The sequence below is a fragment of the Lithobates pipiens genome, unplaced genomic scaffold (genome assembly GCF_037356315.1).
Source record: "Lithobates pipiens isolate NorthernLeopardFrog02 unplaced genomic scaffold, aLitPip1_a1.2 Scaffold_22, whole genome shotgun sequence".
NCBI classification, from domain to species: Eukaryota; Metazoa; Chordata; class Amphibia; order Anura; family Ranidae; genus Lithobates; species Lithobates pipiens.
The window spans coordinates 38,055,156-38,079,838 of NW_027507784.1; the positions used below are offsets into that span (position 1 = coordinate 38,055,156).

General features: G+C 45.3%; 1 protein-coding gene across 1 annotated transcript in view; it reads left to right on the forward strand.

Moving 5' to 3' along the window:
- DOC2A (double C2 domain alpha) overlaps positions 1–24,683 on the forward strand; it is a 129,607-nt gene that overhangs the window by 53,644 nt on the left and 51,280 nt on the right. Inside the window, exon 4 of the mRNA XM_077447354.1 lies at positions 18,757–18,831. Within this exon, the coding sequence (XP_077303480.1) occupies positions 18,757–18,831 (75 nt within the window). The remainder of the gene's footprint in view (positions 1–18,756; positions 18,832–24,683) is intronic.

The window sequence follows — 24,683 nt, forward strand, 5'->3', positions numbered from 1 at the left end:
TGGTGTGCTATTAGGGTTAATGGCACCCGGACCTATCTAATGTGTTTTTCTGTGCAGGGGGTTGCGGCTGCAGAAATGGGTGCGGAACCCCCATGGGGACCACCCACACAGATGCCAACCTGTGTTTTTTGACAACCTATGCAGTTTGCTTTTGATCTTCAGTGCTTTTTGCAGTGCGTTTTTGCACACGCAATTTTAACACGTTTTGCATTTTTTATGCTTTTTTTGGGCCTAATTGTTATTGGGCAGCTTAAAACACGCAAGTCGCAGCAAAAATGCACTACATGCTTTTCTGCGGCTTTTCTGTTGAAGTCGAACCAAAAAAACATAGTTTTGCGTTTATAAAAGTCCCTGACCCTTTCCAAAAGCGCAGCGGGTGAAAAAAGCATAGATGTGAACGTGTCTGATAGGAAACCATATTAAATGAACTGTAGTACGTTTTTGCAAAAAGCACCAAAAAAACGCATAGGTGTGAACCAAGCCTTAGGCTCTGTTCACACCTAGGTGATCTAAATTGTGCAGCATTCGTGGAAAATCGCTACGCTGTCGCCCCAAAAGAAGCTCCTGCTCATTTTAGACCGACAAGCTTCCCGCGTTGCACGATTGGGGTGCCGTAAAGAAGTAATAGCATCGCAAAAGCGTTTTATGTTTTTTTATATTTTGGTAGAAATATGAGCATGTGTGTAGGGGCCTGCCAGACTGGAGAGGGCTCATCCCCAAGCTTGTATCACACCAGCCACTCATTAAAATGGAGACAGTTCTTGTCCACAATGAGTCCATACCACAAGGGGATTTATCTGTATGAAAAAATGTATATATAAAGTTGCGCTGAATATACGTGAAATCTATAGTGTAAAGAGTAATGAAATCCAATATAGATTATATATAAACCATGAATCAAAAAAAATACACCTTGTAAGAAATTCAATCAAAAAAGTCCTTATACGAAAAAAATCCTGGATATAACTAAAGTCCCCAAGTAATAGAGAACAGGGAAATCAGTCCTTCTCAAAAGTTTGATGAATGAGACCTTCCTGGTTTTGCCAGTATCACTTCCAGACCGGAAAAAAAAGTTGGACTCTTACCGCAATGGATGGACTCCGGACCAACGGAGTCGTTAGCGCTGGCAGACAAACCCTCTGCAGGGATCACAGATGTGTACTCCGTTCTCACACGCCGCTGAGGGCGTGAGTACGTACGGATCTTCCGAAGATTACCGACACGGGCCGAAGGATTCCGGAACCAGCCGATCGTCCTGCTTTCCTCTCAGTCGACACGAAGCAGATAGGCAGGGTGGCCGTCCAATCACAGTTCATTTCCGGAGTTATGCAAAGCTCTCCGATAGGCTATCATATACGAAGGTTCTTCAGTGAGCAAACCTGTAGTAAGACATAAGACGCTCGGGCCGCCCGGCCGCGAGCGAAGGGAAGGGGAAACAAAAATGGACTCCGATCGCGAACGTACTGTTAAACAATCAACAAATTTATTTAGATTAAAAAAATATATATATACAGCAGACCAGAGGTATGACCCAAAATGGCCAGATTACAACGAATAAAAAAGAAATAAAAATAAAAACCTGTTAAATTAAGAACAAATATACACCCGTGCTGGGGGATATTCTAAACGTGGTGGTATCAGCATAAACATCAGCATATCTGTATGGTTGAGGAGGTATGGAGATGTCCTGAGCCCCCTAAAGAAGAGTGGTTTGTGCAATCAAAATTAAAAGTAATTGACAATGTTGTCCAGCATCTGCCATCCTCAGCTTTCCTGGGGAGGGACAGGCTGACCATCTTCTACCCGGGCCAACCAAAGCTCTGCAACAAGTGTGGGATAAAGGCCATCTTGCATCCTCCTGTCCGGTGATGAAGTGCTCTCTGTGTCAGGGTGTAGGACATTTGGCAAAGGATTGTAACATCATAAGGTGCAATCTGTGCAATGCGGTTGGACATCCTTACAGTCGGTGTCCTGAGGCAAATGGATAACAAGCCGGAGCTCATGAGAGAGTTCTTCCATATAGACATGGAGGATGCTCAGAGCTCAGCAGCTGGAGTGCCAGTGATTCCATCCAAGTCTGTGCCAATACCCAGTATGTCCGTGTCTTCCCAGTCTGTGGTTCCCCAGTCTGTGGGTTTGCCTTGTGTGCCCGTGTCTTCCCAGTTTGTGGTGCCCCAGTCTGTGCGTTTACCTAGTGTGCCCGTGTCTTACCAGTCTGTATGTAAGGTATCAGTTACTGAGAATTTGTCCCATCCTTCTGTGTCTATGTCTTCCAAAATTGCAGAGGCAGCAAGAGGTGCTGAGGCAGGTACATCAAGTGCAGTGCCAGTCCCCCTCCCTCGATGCTGCAAGGTTTATATTGAGGATCGTGGTGTGCAGAGGAGTGGGGAGGATGGTGAAGAGGCTGGCCTGGTGGTAGATAAGGTAAGGGAGAGTGGGGGGAGGGGGGTGAAGGGGATGATAGGAGTGGGGAGACTGTTGATTCCGGTTTGTCCAAGGATGATATGGAGTGGTTGGAGGAGAAAAGGAGGAGGGGCAAAAGAAAGAACAAAAGAGGTACAGTTACCTTAAGTCCAAAGGTTTTGCCTTTGGCAAATAAGTTTTGAGGTCCTGTCAGATGATGACGATGAATGGGTCTCATTGAGTACAGCATTCTGTATGGACGATGAGTCCCAGGGTGCAATAAAGCGTGCTGGTTCTCCAGGGAGAGGAAGTAGGCTAAGAAATGGCTGCCTCAATTACCCTAATGGCAATTCCGCTCCGTTAAAAGTGGCAACCATTAATGTTGGCAGCTTAAGATCAGTAAGTACTCATCATATGGCCTTATTTTTGCTCAGCGAGTTTGATGCTGACATTTCGTTTTTGCAAGAGACCCATCTGAGTAGTCTGGCCGATATACACCTGGCAAAGACGGAGTGGAGATGTGGTCCCTCATTTTGGTCTTTTGCGGCCGAGCCTTACAGCGGGGATGCAGTCCTTTTTTCTGGCATTGTAACGTGGTGGCGGGTAATTGAGGTCGAGATTGGGAGGTGGATGGTCTTGGGCATCTCTGTGAGGGGGCAGGACCTGCACCTGATTAACATCTATAGTCCCCAGACGAAATGGAACAGGAAATGCCTTTTTATAAAGATTAAGCCTTTTCTTTTTATGGCTCAGCAGGTTATCTTTGGAGGTGATTTCAACACCATTACTAGGTCTAAAGACAGGAGAGGTTTCAGAGATAAGCTAGGCTATGACAGTCTTTTTCTCAATGCGATAGTTAAGGAAGTAGGTCTGGTAGATGCGCACATTAAGAGCTGCCCAGACAGCATGGGGTTCACTTTCCAGCGAGGTAGTACTCAGAGTAGGATAGATAGTTTTTTTTTTAGAGAGAGAGTCTGCTTTTTCTGCACCTGTGTGTCGGGCAGTGGAGTTTTCCGACAACTGTATTCCATCAGTGACTCCGAATGCCTCAGACATGCCACCTAGGGGGAGGTGGAATACCTGGTGATTGAATTTGGCCCTCCTGGGAGATGAGAGAGTAAGACAATCCTTTGAGAATTTTTTTCAAGCACAGATAACTATCCTGGACTTTTGCAACAGTAAGTCAGAATGGTGGGAGCTTGTAAAACAGTGCACTGTTGGGCTTTTCAAGCCCAAAGGAAGAAAGAAGCAGCAAGATAAGTACATCAACTACCAGCGTTTGTGAAGGAAACTCGACCACCTTGTTTCAGATGGAGATTCTGGGGAGATCTCTAAGATGAAGTTCCTCCTTAGGAGACATCAATATGACTGGCACACCTCTTTGGTTCAGGAAATACCATTCCCCTGACCCTTACCAGAACTGTAAACAGAGTGCAGCAGTTAAGACGGTCAATGGCCTGAAGGACAGTACGGACTCTCTGATGAAGTCTAGGTCTTGGACTCTAGGACTGGCACACCTCGACTTGGAGTCTAGGACTGGCACACCTCTTTGGTTCAGGAAATACCATTCCCCTGACCCTTACCAGAACTGTAAACAGAGTGTAGCAGTTAAGACGGTCAATGGCCTGAAGGACAGTACGGGCTCTCTGATGAAGTCTAGGTCTGGGATCCTGAAGGTTGTCAGGTCATACTATGCCGATCTCCTGGGAGGAAGGAACCTTGATCGTACAAGGATGTTGGGTTTTTTGGACTCTACACCAGGACTGGAAAGTAATGTTCCTTTGATGAATTTGACAGATGAAATCACTGCAGATGAAGTAATCCAGGCTATTGATAAACTGGCCATCAAGAAAACACCAGGGCCAGATGGTTTGACAGCTGAATTTTATAAATGTTTTAAAATGATCCTGGCTCCCTACCTTGTGGAGGTTTTTAATGCTGTTTGTATGAGGGTTCTCTCCCTCCCTCCATGAGGCAATCTGCAGTGATCCTTCTGTCAAATGGTAAAGATCCTTAGACGATTGGGAATTGGCACCCCATTAATCTTCTTAATGTCAATAGAAAGATAATGGCAAAGATTTTTTTCTGGAGATTATCACCAGTGGCAGGCAGTTTGTTATTCCACCACCAGCACTGCTTGGTCCAGGGTAGAAGGACTTTCTCAGCAGTGTTAGCTGTCCAGGAGGCCTTGGACCTTTGTAGGGCTGCTGGTTGGGTTCAATTTTTGCTGACATTGGATCAGGCTAAGGCCCTTGATCGGGGTAATCATGAGTACTTATGACGTTTCTGTTTTTGTATCAGGGACTGGGGAGGCACAAGAGGTGGTCTCAGTGATAAGGCAGTATACAGAGGCATCAGGTTCAAAGGTCAACCAGGACAAGTGTGAAGCTTTCTGGATGGGTGTGGAAGGTGAGAGCTTTGTTCTCCCGGATGACTTCCCGGAGCCCCAACAAAAAATTTGAGTTCTAGGCATTGAATTTGGCCCAGGTGACTATGATCATGCAAATTGGGTGAACAGGCTGGAGAATGCCGATGCCAAGGTGGCAAGCTGGCAAGATTAGCGGCTTTCCTTGAGGGCAAAGGTTGATCTGATCAAGAATTACCTGATTCCGATTTTTCTGTATGTCAGTTTGGTTTGCGTTTTGACAGTTTCTCGATATACCAGGGTTATAGTTGTTTCTTCCAGCTGTTATGGGGGAACAAAATAAACCTCATCAAAAGGAATGTGACTTACCTTCCTAGGCGGGAGGGTGGTCTAGGGATGATCAACCCTGTAGTCTTTTTCTCTCTGATGTTTGTGAAGTACAATCTTGTTAACATGTTGGCAGAAAGACCGCTTGGGTGGGTTGGTATTTTCCAGTCCTGGTTTAGGCCCTTTCTGTGAGACTGGCAAAATGGTAGGCCAGTGAAAAGCCTGAGGGTCAAGCATGATAAGCTCCCGGCTTATGTTGCCCCGTGTTTGAAAATACTTTGGCAGTGGCAAGTAACAGCAGGAGAAGTCAGATCTCTTCCAAGGAAACTTCTTGAGAAGAGGATCATGAGCTCTGCTTTTTGAGAGTCACTGGCCTTGGGGGATTGCCCAAGCCTGGTTTTGGGGGTGGGTTTGCAGTTGATTAATTTGGAGAGAATCCCAATGAAGTTTAGGGATCAGGCTTGGCTTGCCTTTGCCTTTCATGGAAAACTATATGTAAAGGGCAACTTGAAGTTTCTTTCCATGCGTGATCAGGTCTTCCCGAGAGTGGAGTGTGGAGGAGTGGTGGAGTCCATGGATCACTTTCTACTTCAGTGCCCTTTTAATATAGAGGTGTACAAGAGGGTGGGGAGGGCTCTGAGTATACCCTTCCTCTATGAGTTATGCAGAGTGGGTGTATGGGGCTTTCCAGACTCGTCTGGATTATGATTTGGAAACACTTTTTTTAGTTAGTTTAGTAATCCATTATTTCACGTGGAGTGCACAGTGTCAGGTATCCTTACGGGGTAAAATCCTCCCTGTGGAAGTGGTAATGCAGAACATTGTGGTTGGGGTTGGGAAGATTCTGGGTCTTGAGAAAGACAGGTGGCAGCAGGGGGCCTGGATAAAGGCGTGGACAGGGCTCAAGTCCTGCGGGAACGCATGGGAACGGAGTTCCTGTACTTTTTCCACAACAGGAACTCAGTTCCCATTAGCAGCCATGTCCTGCAAGACTTTGAAGTATGTGAGGTATGTGGCAGGTGCTACACCAGCAGCTTCTGACACAGCTCGCAATGGTAAGTGTTGCACACCTGACCATTCAGGCATTGCCAGTAGGGGGCCCCATGACAGCTTGCGCTTCAATCTACCTGTCAATCACAGCTAGCTGACGGGTAGATCAGCTATTCTGCTCACAGGACATGCAGGGAGAGAGGTGAGCTGAGGGAGGAACATCAGTTTGGGGTGGTAAGCTGAGCACAATACCTGGCAAAGTTTAATGCCAGGAGGGAAGTTTATGTGGAAATATGTGAAGGGTTGGAATAGCAGCGAGTGTGTGTTGGAGCCCCTGCAGAGTTTGCAGCCCCCCCAAGCTAACATACATCTCCTAAGCAGGAACACATCACTATCTCCCCAAGCATTCTGTCCAGATAATGTGCAGTTAATTTATGACCTTTCTGTTTAACCCTGTGTTATCCAAACTCTGTTCAAAGAAAAGTGTAAACTCCCCACATAAACACTCTATATACGAAATAACATTCCCCAATAAAGATCAGAACATGATGTTCACATTTGGATGGAAGCATAATTGAATGAAGGCTGATTATTCAGAGAATTACCGTATTTATATTTATTGAGGATTGTTTTTTTATGTACTAACAGTTAAGCTTAATACACACAATAAGAAATTGTATGAAAAATACCACTTTTGAAGCGTTTGTGCATATGAGCGTATCATTTTTTAATTTTTTTTGGTGGGGGAGTGGATCTTGGGTGGGAGTTCCCACACTTTTTTCCCCAGGACTTGACCCCTGGGCGTGGAGGAATATCGGGACTCTGTAGCTGCTGCCTGTGCAGCTTTTCTTTGTATTCTTCTTTCACTCCCCTAGATTTTCAGATCAAATATAATTTTGATAAAAGGCTCCCTGAATGGTGACGGTGATGTTCCGTAATCTGGCTCTCCCGTAGAGATTATGTTGTGCGCAATTTGGTTTGCACCGTTTATTTTGTTCTTGTTCTTTCTGGTTTGTATAATCATATTCAATTATTTTGTAAATATGTTTTATTTATTTATTATGTTTTTTTTGTATATAAGTTGTTGCTTGTAAGATTTTTCAATAAACGAAATTAACCCCTCATAATGGGCACAGCAGGTGTACAGATCTGGAAACTCACCAATAGGGACTATCAAGGGGTGTGACTCTCCAGCATCCACCAAACGCTGAGATCTCAGTTCTGGGTGAACTGACCGGTTGCAGAGGACTGTGAACATTCTGTACTTCTATTACAGACGTATGATTGAACTCTCTCTTGAGGAAAGTTTTTAGTCATCTAGCACGTTTTCCTAGCACTGGACCTGTTTGTGGCGTGCAGCCAGCTGACAGCCGCGGTTGCAGGGAAGCCAGCAGCCTATCTGGGCTCTGAGCCTCCAACTGTTTGCAAACCACGATTAGCAGATCACCATGTGCCAAAAACCCAGGCAGCCTCTCCAAACCCTGAGAACAGGGCTCCTTCCTGGCAGTATGTGGTGCCAGCCTTCCGCTAGACGGGCCCAGGGGGGCCTGCTGGAGACCGCTTCTAATCTGCGCTCCGGGCAAAAGAGTTCCGGGTAATTAGAGAGAACCGCAATGGACGGGAAAAATGACAGTAAAATCTTGGCAGACGTGATCTGAAGACTACCGGGTAATGGCTGATGTGACGTTAAATCAGAATTCTACAAATATAGTTTTCTTTTCCTTTCTTTATTTTCCTCTCTTTCTTTTTCCCCCAAAGCACTTGAGTTTGTATGGGAAGCGGGACGGGGCGGGGGGGTCAGTTCATCTATCTCTTTCTTTCTTTTCTCTCTCTTCTTATCTCACTCCCCCCCCCTCCCCTCTCTCTCTCCCTTTCTCTCTCTCCTTCTCTCACTCCCTCTTTCTCCCCCTCCCCACTCTATCTTTCTCCCCCTCTCTCTCCCCCTCTCTCACTCCTTCTCTCTTTCTCCTCTCACTCCCTCTCTCTCTCTCCAGCTATCTCTCTCCCCCTCCCTCTCCCCCCTCTATTTCTCCTTCTCTCTCCCCCCTCTCTCCTTCTCTCTCTCCTTCTCCCTCTATCTCTCCCCTCCTTCTCCCTTTCTCTCTCTCTCCCCACTCTCTCTCCCTTTCTCTCTCTCTCTCTCTCTCTCTCTCTCTCTCTCTCTCCCCCTCTATCTTTCACCACCTCTCTCTCCTTCTTTCACTCCCTCTTTTTCCCCCTCCCCACTCTATCTTTCTCCCCCTCTCTCTCCCCCTCTCTCACTCCTTCTCTCTCTCTCCTCTCACTCCCTCTCTCTCTCTCCCGCTATCTCTCTCCCCCTCCCTCTCTTCCCCTCTATTTCTCCTTCTCTCTCCCCCCTCTCTCCTTCTCTCTCTCTCTCTCCTTCTCCCTCTATCTCTCCCCTCCTCCCTTTCTCTCTCTCTCCCCACTCTCTCTCCCTTTCTCTCTCTCTCTCTCTCTCTCCCCCTCTATCTTTCACCACCTCTCTCTCCTTCTCTCACTCCCTCTTTCTCCCCCTCCCCACTCTATCTTTCTCCCCCTCTCTCTCCCCCTCTCTCACTCCTTCTCTCTCTCTCCTCTCACTCCCTCTCTCTCTCTCCCGCTATCTCTCTCCCCCTCCCTCTCTTCCCCTCTATTTCTCCTTCTCTCTCCCCCCTCTCTCCTTCTCTCTCTCCCTCTATCTCTCCCCCTCTCTCTCCCTTTCTCTCTCTCCCCACACTCTCTCCCTTTCTCTCTCTCTCTCTCTCTCCCCCTCTATCTTTCACCCCTCTCTCTCCTTCTCTCACTCCCCCTCTCTCTCCCCCTCTATTTCTCCTTCTCTCTCTCCCCCTCTCTCCCTCCCCCTCTCTCTCCCTCTATCTTTCTCCTCCTCTCTCTCACACTTTCTGCCTCTCTCCCCCTCCCGCTCTCTTTCCTCGCTCTCTCTTTCTCTCTCTCTCGCCCCCTTCCTACTCTCTCTCCTTCTCTCGCTCCCTCTCTCTCTTCCCCTCTCTCTCCCCTCTTTCTCTCTCCCTTTCTCTCTCTCTCCCCTCTTTCTCTCTCCCTTTCTCTCTCTCTCCTTCTCTCTCCCCCCCTTTCTCCTTCTCTCTCTCCCCTTCTCTCATTCCCTCTTTCTCTTCACCCTCCATCTCCCCTCCTCTCTCTCTCTCCTTCTCTCCCTCCCTCTTTCTTTCCCTCTCCCTCTCGCTCCCCCCTTTCTCTCTCTCTTCCTTTCTTTCCCTCTCTTTCAATTTAGATCAATTTAAATAAGCTTTATTGGCAGGACCAAATACATTTTAGCATTGCCAAAGAAGTTGAGTCTGTATGGGAAAGGGGGGGGTTGTTAGCTCATCTCTCTCCTCTCTTACCTTTTCTCTCTCTCTCTCTCTCTCTCTCTCTCTCTTTCTCTCTCCCTCTTCCCCTTTATTTTTTCCTTTCTTGGCACAGAATCATGTGTGGGTGCCATGTAGGGCAGTCTACATGCAAATACTATCTGCTTAGGAACACTCCACTCCTCCAGACTGACATCCACCCATCTAAACAGTCTGAACCTCTCATAACTTCAGCTCATTGCTTGTATCAGGGTAGGATGAGGCCGGGTGCTGGGATGTTTTCAGGAAGCTATGTACAGCACCCTGATGGCCCCTCCCACCAACCATGATCTGCCTGCTGTGCATGGCGAATCACAGAGACCCAGTGATGACATCACTAGGCCTGAATTAAGGTTTATAATGAAAAATTGAAAGATTTTATTGAAAATGTAATTAGCATATTCATGGGGGGGGGGGGGGGGAATATAAACAGATTAAACTTCAGCTTCACGGATTACTCTGTTTTATTGGTTACCTGAAAATAATATGGAACTTAAAGTGCTACTAAACCCGGGACCCTTCATTCACTATATCTGATCTCCCACAGAACATGGAAATTAAATTTTTGGGGAAATATAAAATGCTAAATAACTTTTCTTATCAGCCTGTAGGAGGAGTTTTCATTCTCCAAGAAAAACAGAAATGGAAGGCGTGCACACCTAGTGCGTTACCAAAGATAATTTAATAATAAAAAATTTTTTTTATATATAAAAGCGGGTAATTACAAAATGCAACTGACAAAAGACCATAAAAACAATACATGGACATGCACAGAACAAGGAATACAGCTAACGTGTTTTGGGGGGAGCACCCCCTTTCTCAGAGCTAGGCTAGCCTCTGCGTTTTCATTCACCTCTGACTGTCCTATGAGGCCTGAAAGACCCCTGATCCTCTGTACGGACAGTGCTGATTGGCCCTGTGCTGATCACATGCACCCTCCCAAGAAAAAAAATCCTCTCTAGCAATACACACCAATCTGAGCATGTGCTGAGTGCCCCCAAGGCTCTGTACTATCAGGAGATAGATTGGGAACAGTGGAAGAAGGAGAGGATCAGAGAAGACACGATCAAACAGCTTTTTTTTACACAATGCAGAGGATTAATCCCTTGGGTTCCACAGTGGGTGCTTGCTTTACTGCATATACAGGCTGATTTTACTTATGTGGGTTTAGTAACAATGTAAATTAAGAGGGAAGCTCACATTTGTTTTGTGAATGAATGAATAATTTGTATAGCGCACAAAGCGAACTGAATCGCATCAAGGCGCTGTGCGGAGCTTTGTTGTCCAGCTTCTAGAAGAGGAAGGTCTTGAATTTTTTCCTGACCATTGTGCGGTCGGGTGGTCGGGTGACTCCCGGTGAGTTTGGTGTGCCGTATCCGTCCCCTGCCTATCAGTTCCTTGCCACACAGCTGTGCCGGGGTCAGGCAGGGGACCGATGCCGCTCTCATCCCTTAATCCCAGATTCTTCTGCCTGCTTTGCAGACATTAAACCCACAGCAGGTATTACCCATAAATCCCTTGGCGGACACACACTAAATCCACTAAGCCTGTTAGCGACACAGATCCTGCGGCATCCGAGCGGACCACGGAGCCCAGCACCGCAGGAATCCGAATGTAGGTTAGTGTAGTGAAATGTGAGCGCGTTTAACTCCTACAACGAGGCTTAGAGGACATCCCCGACTAAGAGGCTGAACGCTCCAGATGATTGCGGTATATAGTACTTTTTTTTTCTGCAAACAGATTAGTAAAGCAATTCACATTGCCCAACCCCATGCATTAAAGCCGTGTAAGTACAGTGACATGACGCATGCCACCTTGGTGACACCGCCCCGCCCGCTTGCTCAGTGGACTACAATCACCACACTAGTGGCACCCTGAGTAATGCCCCAGCCTGTATTCCGACAGCGGTATTCTGTCTGCAACACTTCCACTCATCAGAAGCTGCTTGCAAGTCCAATGATTTAATCTCACAGCTGTTGTGGGGCAACTATAAGGCTCGGTTCACACTAGCGCGTTTTTTGATGCATTTTGCAGAAATGCAAGGAAATTTTTTAACATGGGTTCCTATGGAACATGTTCACATCAATGCATTTTTGTGCCTCTGCGTTTTTGGAAAGGGTCGGGGAGTTTTTTTCATGCAAAATGCAGCGTTTTGCATGTAATAGAAATCAATGTACCTGCATCAAAAACGCAAGTACCGCGTTTTTGCCGTGATTTGCGTTTTTTGATTTTTAGGTTTTCATTTTTTTTCACTGTATATATCTGGTTGCTAAGCAACCACAGTGTAAAAAAACCGCAAAACGCGGTAAAAACGCGTGTCCAAAAACGCGGCAAGCACCGCAAAAAGCACTGCAAAAACACATAAAAGCAACATGCATAGATGTGAATCGAGCCTAAAGGCAGATTTCAGGCTGGGTTTGACATCGGCTTTGTATGTACTAAAATATAAAACAAAGAAACAGGGGAGTTAGATAGGGGAAGGAGCAGAGTCCTCCAGCAGCGCAGAATAATTATGGAGAGAAGAGTTAAGGCAAAATACGGGAGGTTCAGTGGGGACCGGTCGAATTTAGATCCATGTATGGGCATGCTGTTTGGACAAAAGTCGACTTCTGTCCAACCAGCCTGTCTGGTTTTACCCAATTGATCAGTGCTCTGGCTATAGCATCGCTGATCTCCCTGCTGTCAGAATACTAAAACTCAGCGGGAATGATTCCCCCATCCACAACGAATGTGTGCATCAGCCTTTCTCAACCTTTTTAACACAGAGGAACCCTTGAAATAGTTCTCCAGTCTCAAGGAACTCCTGCAAAAAAATTTGAAATCTACAACTCATGATACATTAGTGTGATGGTCAGTGGGAAGAATGGTACTTAACCACTTCAGCCCCGGACCATTTTGCTGGTCAAAGACCAGACCACTTTTTGCGATTCGGCACTGCGTCGCTTTAACTGACAATTGCGCGGTCGTGCGACGTGGCTCCCAAACAAAATTGGCGTCCTTTTTTTCCCACAAATAGAGCTTCCTTTTGGTGGTATTTGATCACCCCTGCGGTTTTTATTTTTTGCGCTATAAACAAAAATAGAGCGACAATTTTGAAAAAAAAAACACATTATTTTTTACTTTTTGTTATAATAAATATCCCACAAAAATATATAAAAAAACATTTTTTCCCTCAGTTTAGGCCGATACGTATTCTTCTACATATTTTTGGTAAAAAAATAGCAATAAGCTATTATTGATTGGTTTGCGCAAAAGTTATAGCGTTTACAAAATAGGGGATAGTTTTATGGCATTTTTATTAATATTTTTTTTTTATTAGTAGTGGCGGCGATCAGCGATTTTTATTGTGACTGCGACATTATGGTGGACACATCGGACATTTTTGATGCATTTTTGGGACCATTGTCATTTATACAGCAATCACTGCTAAATAAATGCAGTGATTCCTGTGTAAATGACACTGGCAGTGAAGGGGTTAACCAGTGGGTGGCAGTGTAGGGGTTAAGTGTTCCTAGGGGTGTGTTACTAACTGTGGGGGGTTGGGCTTTCATTTAGTGAACACTGATCTCTGCTCCAATCACATGGAGCAGAGATCAGCGTCACTAGTTGCTAGGCAGAATGGGGAAATGCTGTTTACAACGGCATATCTCCGTTCAGCCGCCCCGTGAGATGTTCGCGGGTATGCCCGCGGCGATCGAGTCCGCGGGACCTGCGACCGGACTCACGGGGGTCCTGACCGGCACGCAAGGCAGGGCGGCAATAAAGATTGGACGTACATGTACGCCAATATGCCCGCCCGTGCCATTCTGCCGACGTACATCGGCATGCGCCGGTCCAGAACTGGTTAAACTTGTAAACATCGGGAAGAATTACCTCCTTACAGATAGCTAAAAAGATCAATGGTGTCTTTGGAAACTTATCCGAGAGGCAGAAATGGCCCAATGCTGAAGGAACCCCTAGCAACCTCTGGAGGAACCCTGGTTGAGAATCACTGGTGTGGATGGTGGAAGCAGGTCAACTACACGCGATGCTGCTAAATGTACGTTCAGAGGCAGTTGGACGCCTTTTGCAACTGCCCCTGAACTCATTCAGTGTTATCCTACGTGACCATGCACACTGTGTCTCGTTTTATTGCTGTTTCTAGGCAGTTGCGTTTAACAGCGTTTCTTTGAAAGCAAAAAAAATGGGTTCAGAAGCTGAAGATTTCCAAGTTTCAGACGCCAAACTTAATGCGGCTAAACGCAATACCGGCGTTTAGACTTGTTTTAGTTTATAAGCATTTTTAAAAAGGTACCCTATATTTTTGACCTGAAAAAGACAAAAATATGATGGGAAAACGATGAAAAAACATTAAAAAAAAAAAATAGTTTAAAATGTTTTGACCAAGATGACCCCACCGTTGAGCTTGACCCCCCCCCCAACTTGATATATTATAAAAAATGAAATTAACGTTTAAATTTGCATAAAATAGACAAAACATTTTATTTTAGAAAGTAATAAAAAAAAAAATACCATATACAGCTGGAAAAAAAATCCAATAAATATATTAATCAGTTAATATTTAATTGTTAAAAATATGAAAAAATGGCAATTTTTTTTTTTTGATATTATAAAAAATTTAATTAACGTTTAAATTTGCATAAAATAGACCCAAAAATTTTCTTTAGTATTTCCTCACATATGCTCATTAGGGGATCAATAGGCAAATACAAGTATACAGCTGCTCTCTCTTCTGCTGCTACTCACTCTGGTCAAAATGGATGAAATAGTTAAATAACAATGTTTTTTGAGCTTGGGGAGGGTCTTATGAGGTTATCTTAATAAACGCTTCTAGATACAAACGATGTAAAACGTGGCTAAATGCGGCATGCAAAATGGGCGTTTGTAAACGCTGGTTTCATGTTCGTTCAGAGGAGTTTGCCCCAGCATCCCGTGTAAATGGGGCCTTAGGCATCATATACACTGCAGCTGCTAAACTCACATTTAGGCTCCATGCACACTGAAGCTCAAAAAAGCTATTTCTGGACGCCAGATTGCTGGCAGAAAACGCTGGTTGAAAAACCTGCTTTTAACAGCGTTTTATACTAGCGTTAATGAGCGTTAATGAGCGTTTTACAGCGTTAGCGTTAATGGGCGTTTTTTATAAAAATACACAGAGGACACTCCAAAAATCCCACAATGCATTGAAAAATAGAATGCCGAACACTAATGAACGAGCGTTAATGAGCGTTAATGAGCGTTAATGAGCGTTTGTCGTTTTTTGCCGCTGAAAAACGGCACTTTGAACGCGAATTTCTGGCGTTCAGAAAAAAGCCCATAAACTCCACTGCTCATTAAAGCTGAAAAACGTCCATGTGTGCATGGACACATAGGCTAACATAGAGTGGAGTTTATGGGCTTTTACAAAAAACGCCCAAACTCCAATAAACTGCAGTTTATCAGCTTCAGTGTGCATAGAGCCTTAGGAGCAGTTAGGCATTTTTTTTTCTTATGTGTACATGTACACTCAGTCATTTATAGTAGTTTAGAGGCAGTTGAGTGTACTAACGTTTTTGTTTTTTTGAAAGCAGATAAATTGCATTTAGGACAGTAGTTTACCAGCATTTCAAACGCCAAATGCTTGTTAAAGCTTGTAAACGCATATAAACGTTAAGATACAGCGTTTAGCCGCATCAAACGTTTTTTTTTTACATGTCAAAATCAATGCTTCCCTATGAGAGCTGTCTTAACTGATCCGACTCTCAGCCCATTGATTTGAATGGAAGTCACATCCAAGTCGGATTATCATGATCGGATTTGTGGTGACACTTATGCTTGGAGGATCTTGAAGGGGAACCCCACCCCAAAATGAAGAAAAAAAAACGGCATGGGCCCCCACCCCCCAAGATCTATACCCAGGCCCCTTGAGTCTGGTATGGATCTTGAAAGGGAACCCTATGCCAAAATGGGGGGGAAAAAGGGCGTGCCCCCCCAAGACCATACCAGACCCAGCGGTCTGGTGTGGATTTTGAGGGGAACCCCATGGAAAAAAAAGGCGTGCCCCCCTAAAATCCATACCAGACCCTTATCTGAGCATGCAGGTCAGGAAAGGGGGTGGATGAGGGGTGCGAGAGTGCCCCTCTCCCTGGACCATACCAGGCCACACGCCCTCAACATGGGGGGTGTGGGTGCTTTGGGGCACCCACACCCCCCACCCCAAAGCAGCTTGTCTCCTCTGCACAGACCACCGTGGAGGTCTGTGGGCAGGGTACTTATCAGAATCTGGTGGCCCCCTGTAACAACAGGGCCCCCAGATCCTGGCCTCTCCCCATGTCAATATACCCCTACCCATTTACCCTAAAAAAATGCATTGTAGTGTAAATAAAAACAAAAGACGGTTTTCACACGACCTTTATTAAAAATCTTCCTCTGGGCTTCTTCCTCTGGTGTTTTTCTTCCGGTCCTCTTCCTCCAGTCCTCTTCCTCCAGTGTTTTTCTTCCGGTCCACTTCCTCCAGTTTTCTTTCCCCGAAGTCTTTCCTCCGGTCCTCTATTTCCGGGTCTTCTTCCTCCAGTGCTGTCTTCTCCGCCACTGCTGTCTTCTCCGCCACCGACCCAGTCCTCCTCCAACGCTGTCTCCCATTGTGCCAGCTCCGCTCTCTGTCAGTTTTTATATAGCTATGGGGCATGGCCATCCGGTGATGTCACCATGAGACCCCACCCATAGTGACATCACATGAGTACGTCATCCAGCAGTAGCGTGTATGTCAGGGAGGAGAGTTATAAAGAGGAAGGCCCCGAGTCCTGCAGCATTAAAGGATAGTTCAGGAGGGTTGGAAAGAGGAAGGAACAGAGTCTTCCAGCAGAGCAGAGTATTTATGGAGAGGAGAGTTAGGCTGGGTTCACTCATGTGTGGTGCGAATTGAAGCTTTGTTTCCACAGCTAATTGACTAAGTAGTTGTTCAGCGTTTCAGGTCAGTTATTGATCGGGATCAGGTCAAGATTGCATCAGTATCAGCTCGGGATTTTATCCTGTTCACAACTGAATGACATGTGCGATTCAGAAGCGTTCCCATAGAAGTCAATGGGCCTGAATTCGCACCTGAGTCGGACCGCACTGCTCAGAAAACTGACTGACTCCGGCTGCACCAGACATATGTGAACAGGAACAATAGAAAGCAATGTTCTTTCACATATAGATACAGTTCAAAATGCATCCAATTTGCATATGGGTGAACCTAGCCTCACACAGAGGAAGGATTAGAGTCCTCCAGCACAGGAAAGTATTTTGGGAGATGAAAGTAAGAGGAAGAGCTGAGTCCTCCAACAGTACAGAGTATTTCTGGAGAGGAGACCTAAATAGAGGAAGGAGTAGAGCCCTGCAGGAGAGGAGAGTTAGATAGAGAAAGGAGCAGAGTCCCCCAGCAATACAGAGTATTTATGGTACACACACTACGAAAATCGTATGGAAAAATTTGTATGACGAACTGTCTGATGATATTCGGATCGTTGGTACCGTGATTTCGACAGCCGATTTTGCTTTTTCATCAGACAAAAGCTGGATGTGCAGACTATAAAATTGTTGTCGGATGTGAACTTAACATCTGATTTTAGTTTCATTAGTACGGTTTTCGTATGAAAAAAAATCATAAGAGCAAGACAACGCATGCTCAGAAACTAAAGAACACATACAAAACTATTCAACGCGTTATGTCACTTCTGACGTTGTATTCTGTCATACAAAAGTTTTCGTATTGTGAGTAACCTCTACACTTTCGACAAGAGGCTAGCATACCACACAAAACGGAAGTTCGATCGTCCGAAAATCTAAGAGTGTGTACGAGGCTTTAGAGCAGAGGATGGAGCAGAGTCCTCCAGCAGTACAAATTACAGTAGTTACTAAGTTGGATAGCAGAAGGATCTGCGTTATCCAGCAACTGAGAGTTTGTTTGAGAGAGGACAGTTAGATAAAGAAAGGAGAAGAGTCAGCTAGCAGTAGAGAGTATTCACAGGAAAGGAGAGTTAGAGAGAGGGGGACCTGAGTCCTCCAGTTGTAAAGAGTAGTTCAAGAGAGTCAGAAAGAGGAAGAACCAGAAAAATTTAAATAACACTCCTAAAGCCACATCCGTATAAACTTGATTTGAGGAGAGAAAGGGTAAAGGGCCACAGGGCCATAATTCAGACCTTATAGGCAAGATGGACAATGATATAGTACAAAAATATATTTTATTAATAAGTCATATCAAACAGGTCAAGTAAAAAAGAATTTAAAAACATACGATAGGCATATGATAGTAATGATTATCTAATGGAAACAAAAAAGTTGACACCAAATAAACGGCAGTGAGCTCCTGTGCGCCAACGCGTTTCGCTGTTTTGCTTCGTCAGGACACACTATCAAAGATAAAATAAATCCATCAGACATTGCATTACAATAACATATGATAAAAAAAACTTTCAAACATTGCTATATCCAGAGGACATACCCACATCAGATACAAATAGCTACCTTGTCAGCGTAGAAATATCTCCACATGGAGAGCTCCCAGTCTCAGGAAAAATCTGAGTCTTCCAGCAGTGCAGAGCATTTTAGGAGAGGAGAGTTATAAAAAGGAAGAGGCAGAGTCCTCCAGCAGTGCAGAGTATTTACAGAGGAGAGTTGAAAGACAGAAGAAGCAGAGTCCTCCAGCAGTGCAGAGTATTTACAGAGGAGAGTTGAAAGACAGAAGAAGCAGAGTCCTCCAGCAGTGCAGAGTATTTAAGAAGTGGAGAGTTAGATAGAGAAAGGAGCTCAGTCTTCAGGCAGTGCAGAATAATTTTGGAGAGGAGCATTAGATAACAGAAAGAGCAATGTTCTCCCACAGAGCAGAGCTTATCTGGAAAGGAAAGTTATGCCGCTTACACACGACCGGACTTTTTGACGGACTAGGTCCGACGGTCTTCTCGAAGGACTTTCAGGGGAGGTCCGACGAACTTTCTGAACGAAAAGGACTTGGCGACACACGACCTGACTAAGTCCGTTCGTTTTGAACGTGATAACGTAAACGGGACTAAACAAGGAAGTTCAATAGCCAGTAGCCAATAGCTGCCCTTGCGTCATATTTGGTCCATCGGACTAGCACACAGACGAACGGTTTTCCCAATTTTTAGTCCGTCGGACTTGAGTCCGTCGGATAGATTTGAAACATGTTTTATTTCTAGGTCCGTTTGACTTTTGGAAAGTCCGATCGTGTGTATGCAGTATTAGATAGGTATATTTGGCTTCTGCATGTAGAAGTATTTTACACTGTGACCACAACTAACTGTCAACTCCAGACCTATAACCTTCATTATATCTTTTTAGGGACTGAAGCCGATGGATTTCAATGGCCTGGCAGACCCCTATGTGAAGATTCACCTTCTTCCTGGAGCATGCAAGGTAAAGACGATGTCATAAATGTCTAATGTGATGTCCTCTCCCCTGTCTGTTACTGAAAGGAGTACAACTTCCCAGCCAACTCCCCACATGTTATCTGTGACTCCTCACCTTTCCATCCTCTCTGCCCACCATGGGTATCCTCCACCATTAGAAAGCATGGCCAATGTAACAGTTGCCTTCCTATATTACTCACAGATGTTCCCTCCCAAAAACCAAACCCCAGGACCAAACCAGGAGGTCCAATCACCATTTAGGACACATACATGCACAGTCATGGATTCTCCCCATATTTTCTTCCAATCACATACACAAGTAAATAGAAATGGTCATCTGTTGATAAAATCAACCCCAGCACAGCCACATCATATCAAACACTGCTCAACCTAGTTACGTTATTTGCAGATATTAGACCATGTAAAGCTATGCTATATTTTTCCCATATACACTCTAAGGCAAAAGTTTGTGAACATCTGGCCAGCACAACTTTATGAATTTATTGGAACTCTCATTACAAAACCATGAGAATTATTGTGGAGTTGTGCTCTATTCTGTGGCTTTAAAACCTTCACTCTTCTGGGAAATATATTCCTCAAGATTTTGGTGTGTCTAGAGTTGGTGTTCCTCAAGATTTTGGAGTGTCTAGAGCAGTGATGGCGAACCTTGGCACTCCTGATGTTTTGGAACTACATTTCCCATGATGCCCCACTACACTGCAGAGTGCATGAGCATCATGGGAAATGTAGTTCCAAAACATCTGGGGTGCCAAGGTTCGCCATCACTGGTCTAGAGAGTTTTGTGCACATTCAGCCAAATGAACATTTGTGAGAACAGTTACTGATGTTGGATGAGAAGACCTGGCTCGTAACTGTGGTTTCAATTCATGTTAGATGAGAAGACCTGGATCATAATTGGCATTCCCGTTTATCCCAAAGGTGTTCAGTGCGGTTGAGGTCACGGCTCTTGAGGCCACTTGAGGTCATCCACACCTCCTCCACACCAAATTCATCAAACCGTGTCTTTATGAAGCTGGCTTTGTACTCAGGGGCACAGTTATGCTGGAACAGAAAAGGGCCTTCTCCAACATGTTACCACAAGGTTGGAAAAGCACAATTATCTCTATTGTCTTTGGGAATTTGTGCCCATTTGTGAGGTCAGGTAATGATGTTGGATGAGCAGACTTGGCTCATAATTGGAGTTCTAATATATCCCAAAGGTGTTCAGTGGAGTTGAGGTCAGGGCTCTTGAGGTCACTTGAGGTCTTCCACACCTCCTCCGCACCAAATTCATCAAACCGTGTCTTTATGAAGCTGGCTTTGTACTCAGGGGCAAAGTCATTCTGGAACCGAAAAGGGCCTTCTCCAATATGTTACCACAAGGTTGGAAAAGCACAATTTTCTCTAATGTCTCTAGGAATTTATGCCCATTTGTGAGGTCAGGTGATGATGTTGGATGAGCAGACCTGGCTTGTAATTGGAGTTCTAATTCAGCCCAAAGGGGTTCAGTAGGGTTGAGGTCAGGGCTTTCTGTAGGGCACCCCAGTTCCTCCACATCACACTTATCAAACCATATCTTTATGGAGCTGGTTTGTACACAGGGGCACAGTCATGCTGGAACAGAAAAGGGCCTTCACCAAACCATAAGGGTGGAAGAGCACAATTGTCTGTATTGTCTTTGTATCCTGTAGTATTAACAGTACCCGTCACTGGAAACACCAGAACTCAATCATTTGGAGGAGGGGTCCACATATTTTTTTGTACAAAGCTAATCTTTTGAGCATGTACAATATCTTTTCCTCTCGGTACACTCACCCCTCTTGAATACAAATTAGCAAATCTTCATACAAGCCTTCAGATCCAATTGCAAGATATCAGGTGCGGTTCTGTAACGATGCCACTTCCCTCTGTGCCCAAAGTCTCATTATACCAAAACTTTTCATGCCGCGTCTGTGATCCGCACCTCGGGCCCAGTGTGACATAACTCCTGGCTGTGTGTCAGGCAGGATACATTAACAGAACGCCTGTGGTGCAGCCGAGAAAAATCAATCACAGGGCTAGCTTCAAAGGCCGCCATTAATAAATTACATTTTCAGAAATTGCCTCGGTTTTTAGAGTGTAAATATGTAACAGTTCCAGGCATAGTAATAAGATTAAAAAAAGGTCAGATATAGACAAACGGCCGTGCTTGGATTCAGCTGCACCAAAAGCAGTGGGAGAGCAAGCGTATTGTGATTATGAGCAGCTGGGGCAGCGGCCAAATAAATGGACCTGTTTTGCCCTGCATGGGATAAACCCGTTACAGTTTGAAGTCCAAAGTTTCACATGTTTGTATCGATTTATCGTCCTATATTCCCCATTGTGTGATTTCTGGCTGAATCTTTTTTTCTCTTGGAAATGTTTTCAAATACATTTATTTCTGTGAATATGATCCTTCCTGCCCTCTCCTTGCAGTGCCTTGTGTTGACAGAGGTGAGTAATAGCCAAACCCCTAAGCACAAGCCTCCTCACACAGACTTGTATTGCAGAGGAGGGGAGGGGTGTATTTAGGTTTTGTGCTATGGTTTACCCTTTCCTGTCAAGGCCACATCCTTTCCTGTTTAAGAACCACCCTGTAACCTGTAAACCACACCCCTTCCTCTTTAGACTCCACCTTTTCCTCTCAGAGCTCCACCTCTTCCTCTCTATACATTAAAAAATGTGTACCAAGTGCCTACTTGTATATTTTGTTGTTCTGTATACCATTTCAAATGTTGTATCTATTATTATCAGTGCCCATAAGAGCAGCCTTATTAGTGCAGCCTTATCAGTGCCCATTAGCACAGTCCCATGAGTGCAGCGTATCAGTGCCACCTTATCAGTGCCCATCAGTACAATCCCATCAGTGCAGCCTTATCAGTACACTTCAGTGCAGGCTTATCAGTGCCCATCGGTACAGTCCCATCAGTGCCCCTCAGTGTAGCATTATCAGTGCAGCCTTTTCAAGTCCCATCAGTGCAGGCTTATCAATGCCCATCAGTACAGTCCCATCAGTGCAGCCTTATCAGTACCCATCAGTGCAGCCCCATCAGTGCCCATCAGTACAGGCTTATCAATGCCCATCAGTGCAGCCCCATCAATGCAGCCTTATTAGTGCCCATCAGTACAGTCCCATCAGTGCCCATCTTACTGAGTGCTGGTTACAGTGTGCAATAGGTCTAACAATCATATTTAAGGTACATACCAACTTTTCTATCCAGGTCTCCGGGACACAGTAAAACCACCCACAGTCAGCCTCAGGCCCACCCAGACCCTGCTAACTTGCCAAAGTGGCTAGCTCAACCCCCCTCCTCACACAGACTGTCCTCTTGCAGCCTCCAATCATCATAATGAATGCTTCAGGGCTTGTTCACACCAGGTGTGGTGCAGGAATGCATGCAAAATCAAGCGTTTTCCCGCACCGCACAGAAACGCACTGCATTTTGCAGACATGCACATGCTGCTATTAATTAATTTTTAATGGCACCCCCCTACATCTGGCAAACATGCACTCTTTCATGCCTGCCAAACCACATGGTACCGCAGTACCATGCACTTTGGAGCAGCGCAGTTTTAAAAATCATAGCGGCACTTTTTTGTTTCCCAAGCATAGGGCAACCCAATAATATTATTGGACTGCCCTAAAATGCAACAAGTGAAAACACGCAAAGAAGCCTGCACGTTCGGATGCACCACCTAGTGTGAATGAGCCCTTACTAAGTTACATGTTCAGTAGCTCAAAAAAGGGTAACTCTAAACTCAGGACATCACCCAGGACACAGCATTATCGGGACTGAGGTCTAAGATACGGAGCTGTCCCGAAAAGTCCAGGACAGTTGGCATCTATGATTTAGACACCCAACACAAAATCTGTAACAGGACAGTGAAGGTAAGCCTAGGAAACTAAAGGTTGTTAGTACAAAGGGTGACTGTGAAATCAGGATATCACCCAAGACACAGCAACATCAGGACCAAGGTCCAAGATGCGGGAATGTCCCGGCAAATCTGATACTGTTGGCATCTTTGATTTAGTCACCCAATACAAAAGCTGTAACAGGATAGTGAAGGCAAGCCTAGGAAATGAGAGGTTGTTAGTACAAACCTGTGACTTCAAACGGGCAGTACATCTGACCGTTCTACATCTCCATGTGCCCGAATTTCATGGGTCAATGTTTTACTTTAAATATCATTCTGTGTGCCCTAAATATCAACCCGTGCCATGCCAGCTGCTCTTTATCCTTGGCAAAGCTGGCTGGGCTGTGTGCGTTTAACTACTCTACATTTTATACTTAATCCTTTATTCCGATACTTGCTTCCCCATAATCACCCGCCACTCGCCTAAGAGCGGTCTGTGTGCTGCATCAGGACCCTGATTAATGAGGCTCCCTCTGCGTTTGCCTATTAATGCCTTTTTTGTGTGCTAATCTAATCAGGGCAGTCTTCGCGGTTAGATTCTGGACTCCCCTAGCCGTGCCACGATCAATGCTAATCATATAATATATTGCTCTGTGCCGTTTGTCCGAGACCACAGGGGCCAGGTGTTGGGATAAAAAATGGCAGATGGTGCAGCGATTGGCCTATGAGCTCATTGCTCATAGATTTGGAGGAAACAAATGAGAGAAAAACAAATACATTTAAAGGAACATTTTACTCCAAATTAAAGCAGAACTATCCTATGCTAAAAGTTATGTTAAAGGCCTTACTGGATAAATAAAAAGTAATAAAATGCTGAAATATCTTTCTTGAAGAAAAGGTTGTTTCAGATTTTCTTCAGTTACCAAACCTCTAGGTAAGTGGGCACATGATCCCTGCTGGTTCCTTAAAATTATGTTGCTCATCTACCTAACCATTGCCAAGACATTGCTGGCATTATGCCAAGTGTCCTGAGCATGTGATAGGATTCTGCCTGGACATGTCTTCCCTGACCTGCTCCTATCCTATGATTCTGCCTGAATGCTGCTTACCCTGACCTGAGCCTGTCCTGCGATTTTACCGGAACACCACCTACCCTAACCTAAGCCTGTCCTATTATTCCTGCTGAACACTGCCTACGCTGACCTGAGCCTGTCCTACGATTTTGCCTGAGCACCACCTTTCCTAACCTGAACCTGTCTTACGGTTCTACTTGAACACCACTTGCCCTGACCTCAGCCTGTCCTACGATTCTACCTGAACACCACCTGCCCTGACCCGAGCCTGTCTTATGGTTCTACTTGAACACCACCTCCCCTGATATGAGCCTGTCTTATGATTTTACCTGAACACCACCTGTCCTGAAGTGTCCCGAAGTGAGCCTGTCCTACGATTCTACCTGAACACCATCTGCTCTGACTTCAACCTGTCCTATGATTCTAACTGAAAACCAACTGTCCTACAATCCAACCTGAATACTGCCTGTCCTGACCATAGCCAGACCTACAATTGTGCCTGAACAGCACCTGCCCTGACCCGAGCCTGTCCTACGTACCTGAACACAACCTGCCCTGACCCAAGCCTGTCCTACGATTCTACCTGAACATCACCTGCCCTGACCTGAACCTTTCCTATGACTCCACCTGAACACCACCTACCCTGACCTGGGCCTGTCCTACAATTCAACCTGAACACAGCCTGCTCTGACCTAAGCCTGTCCTACAATTCTACCTGAACATCACCTGCCCTGACCTGAGCCTGTCCTACGATTCTACCCAAACACCACCTGCCCTGACCTGAGCCTGTCCTACAATTCTATCTGAGCACCACCTGCACTGACCTGAGCCTGTCCTATGATTCTACCTGAACACCACCTGCCCTGACCTGAGTCTTTCGTATGCTTCTACCTGAACACCACCTGCCCTTACC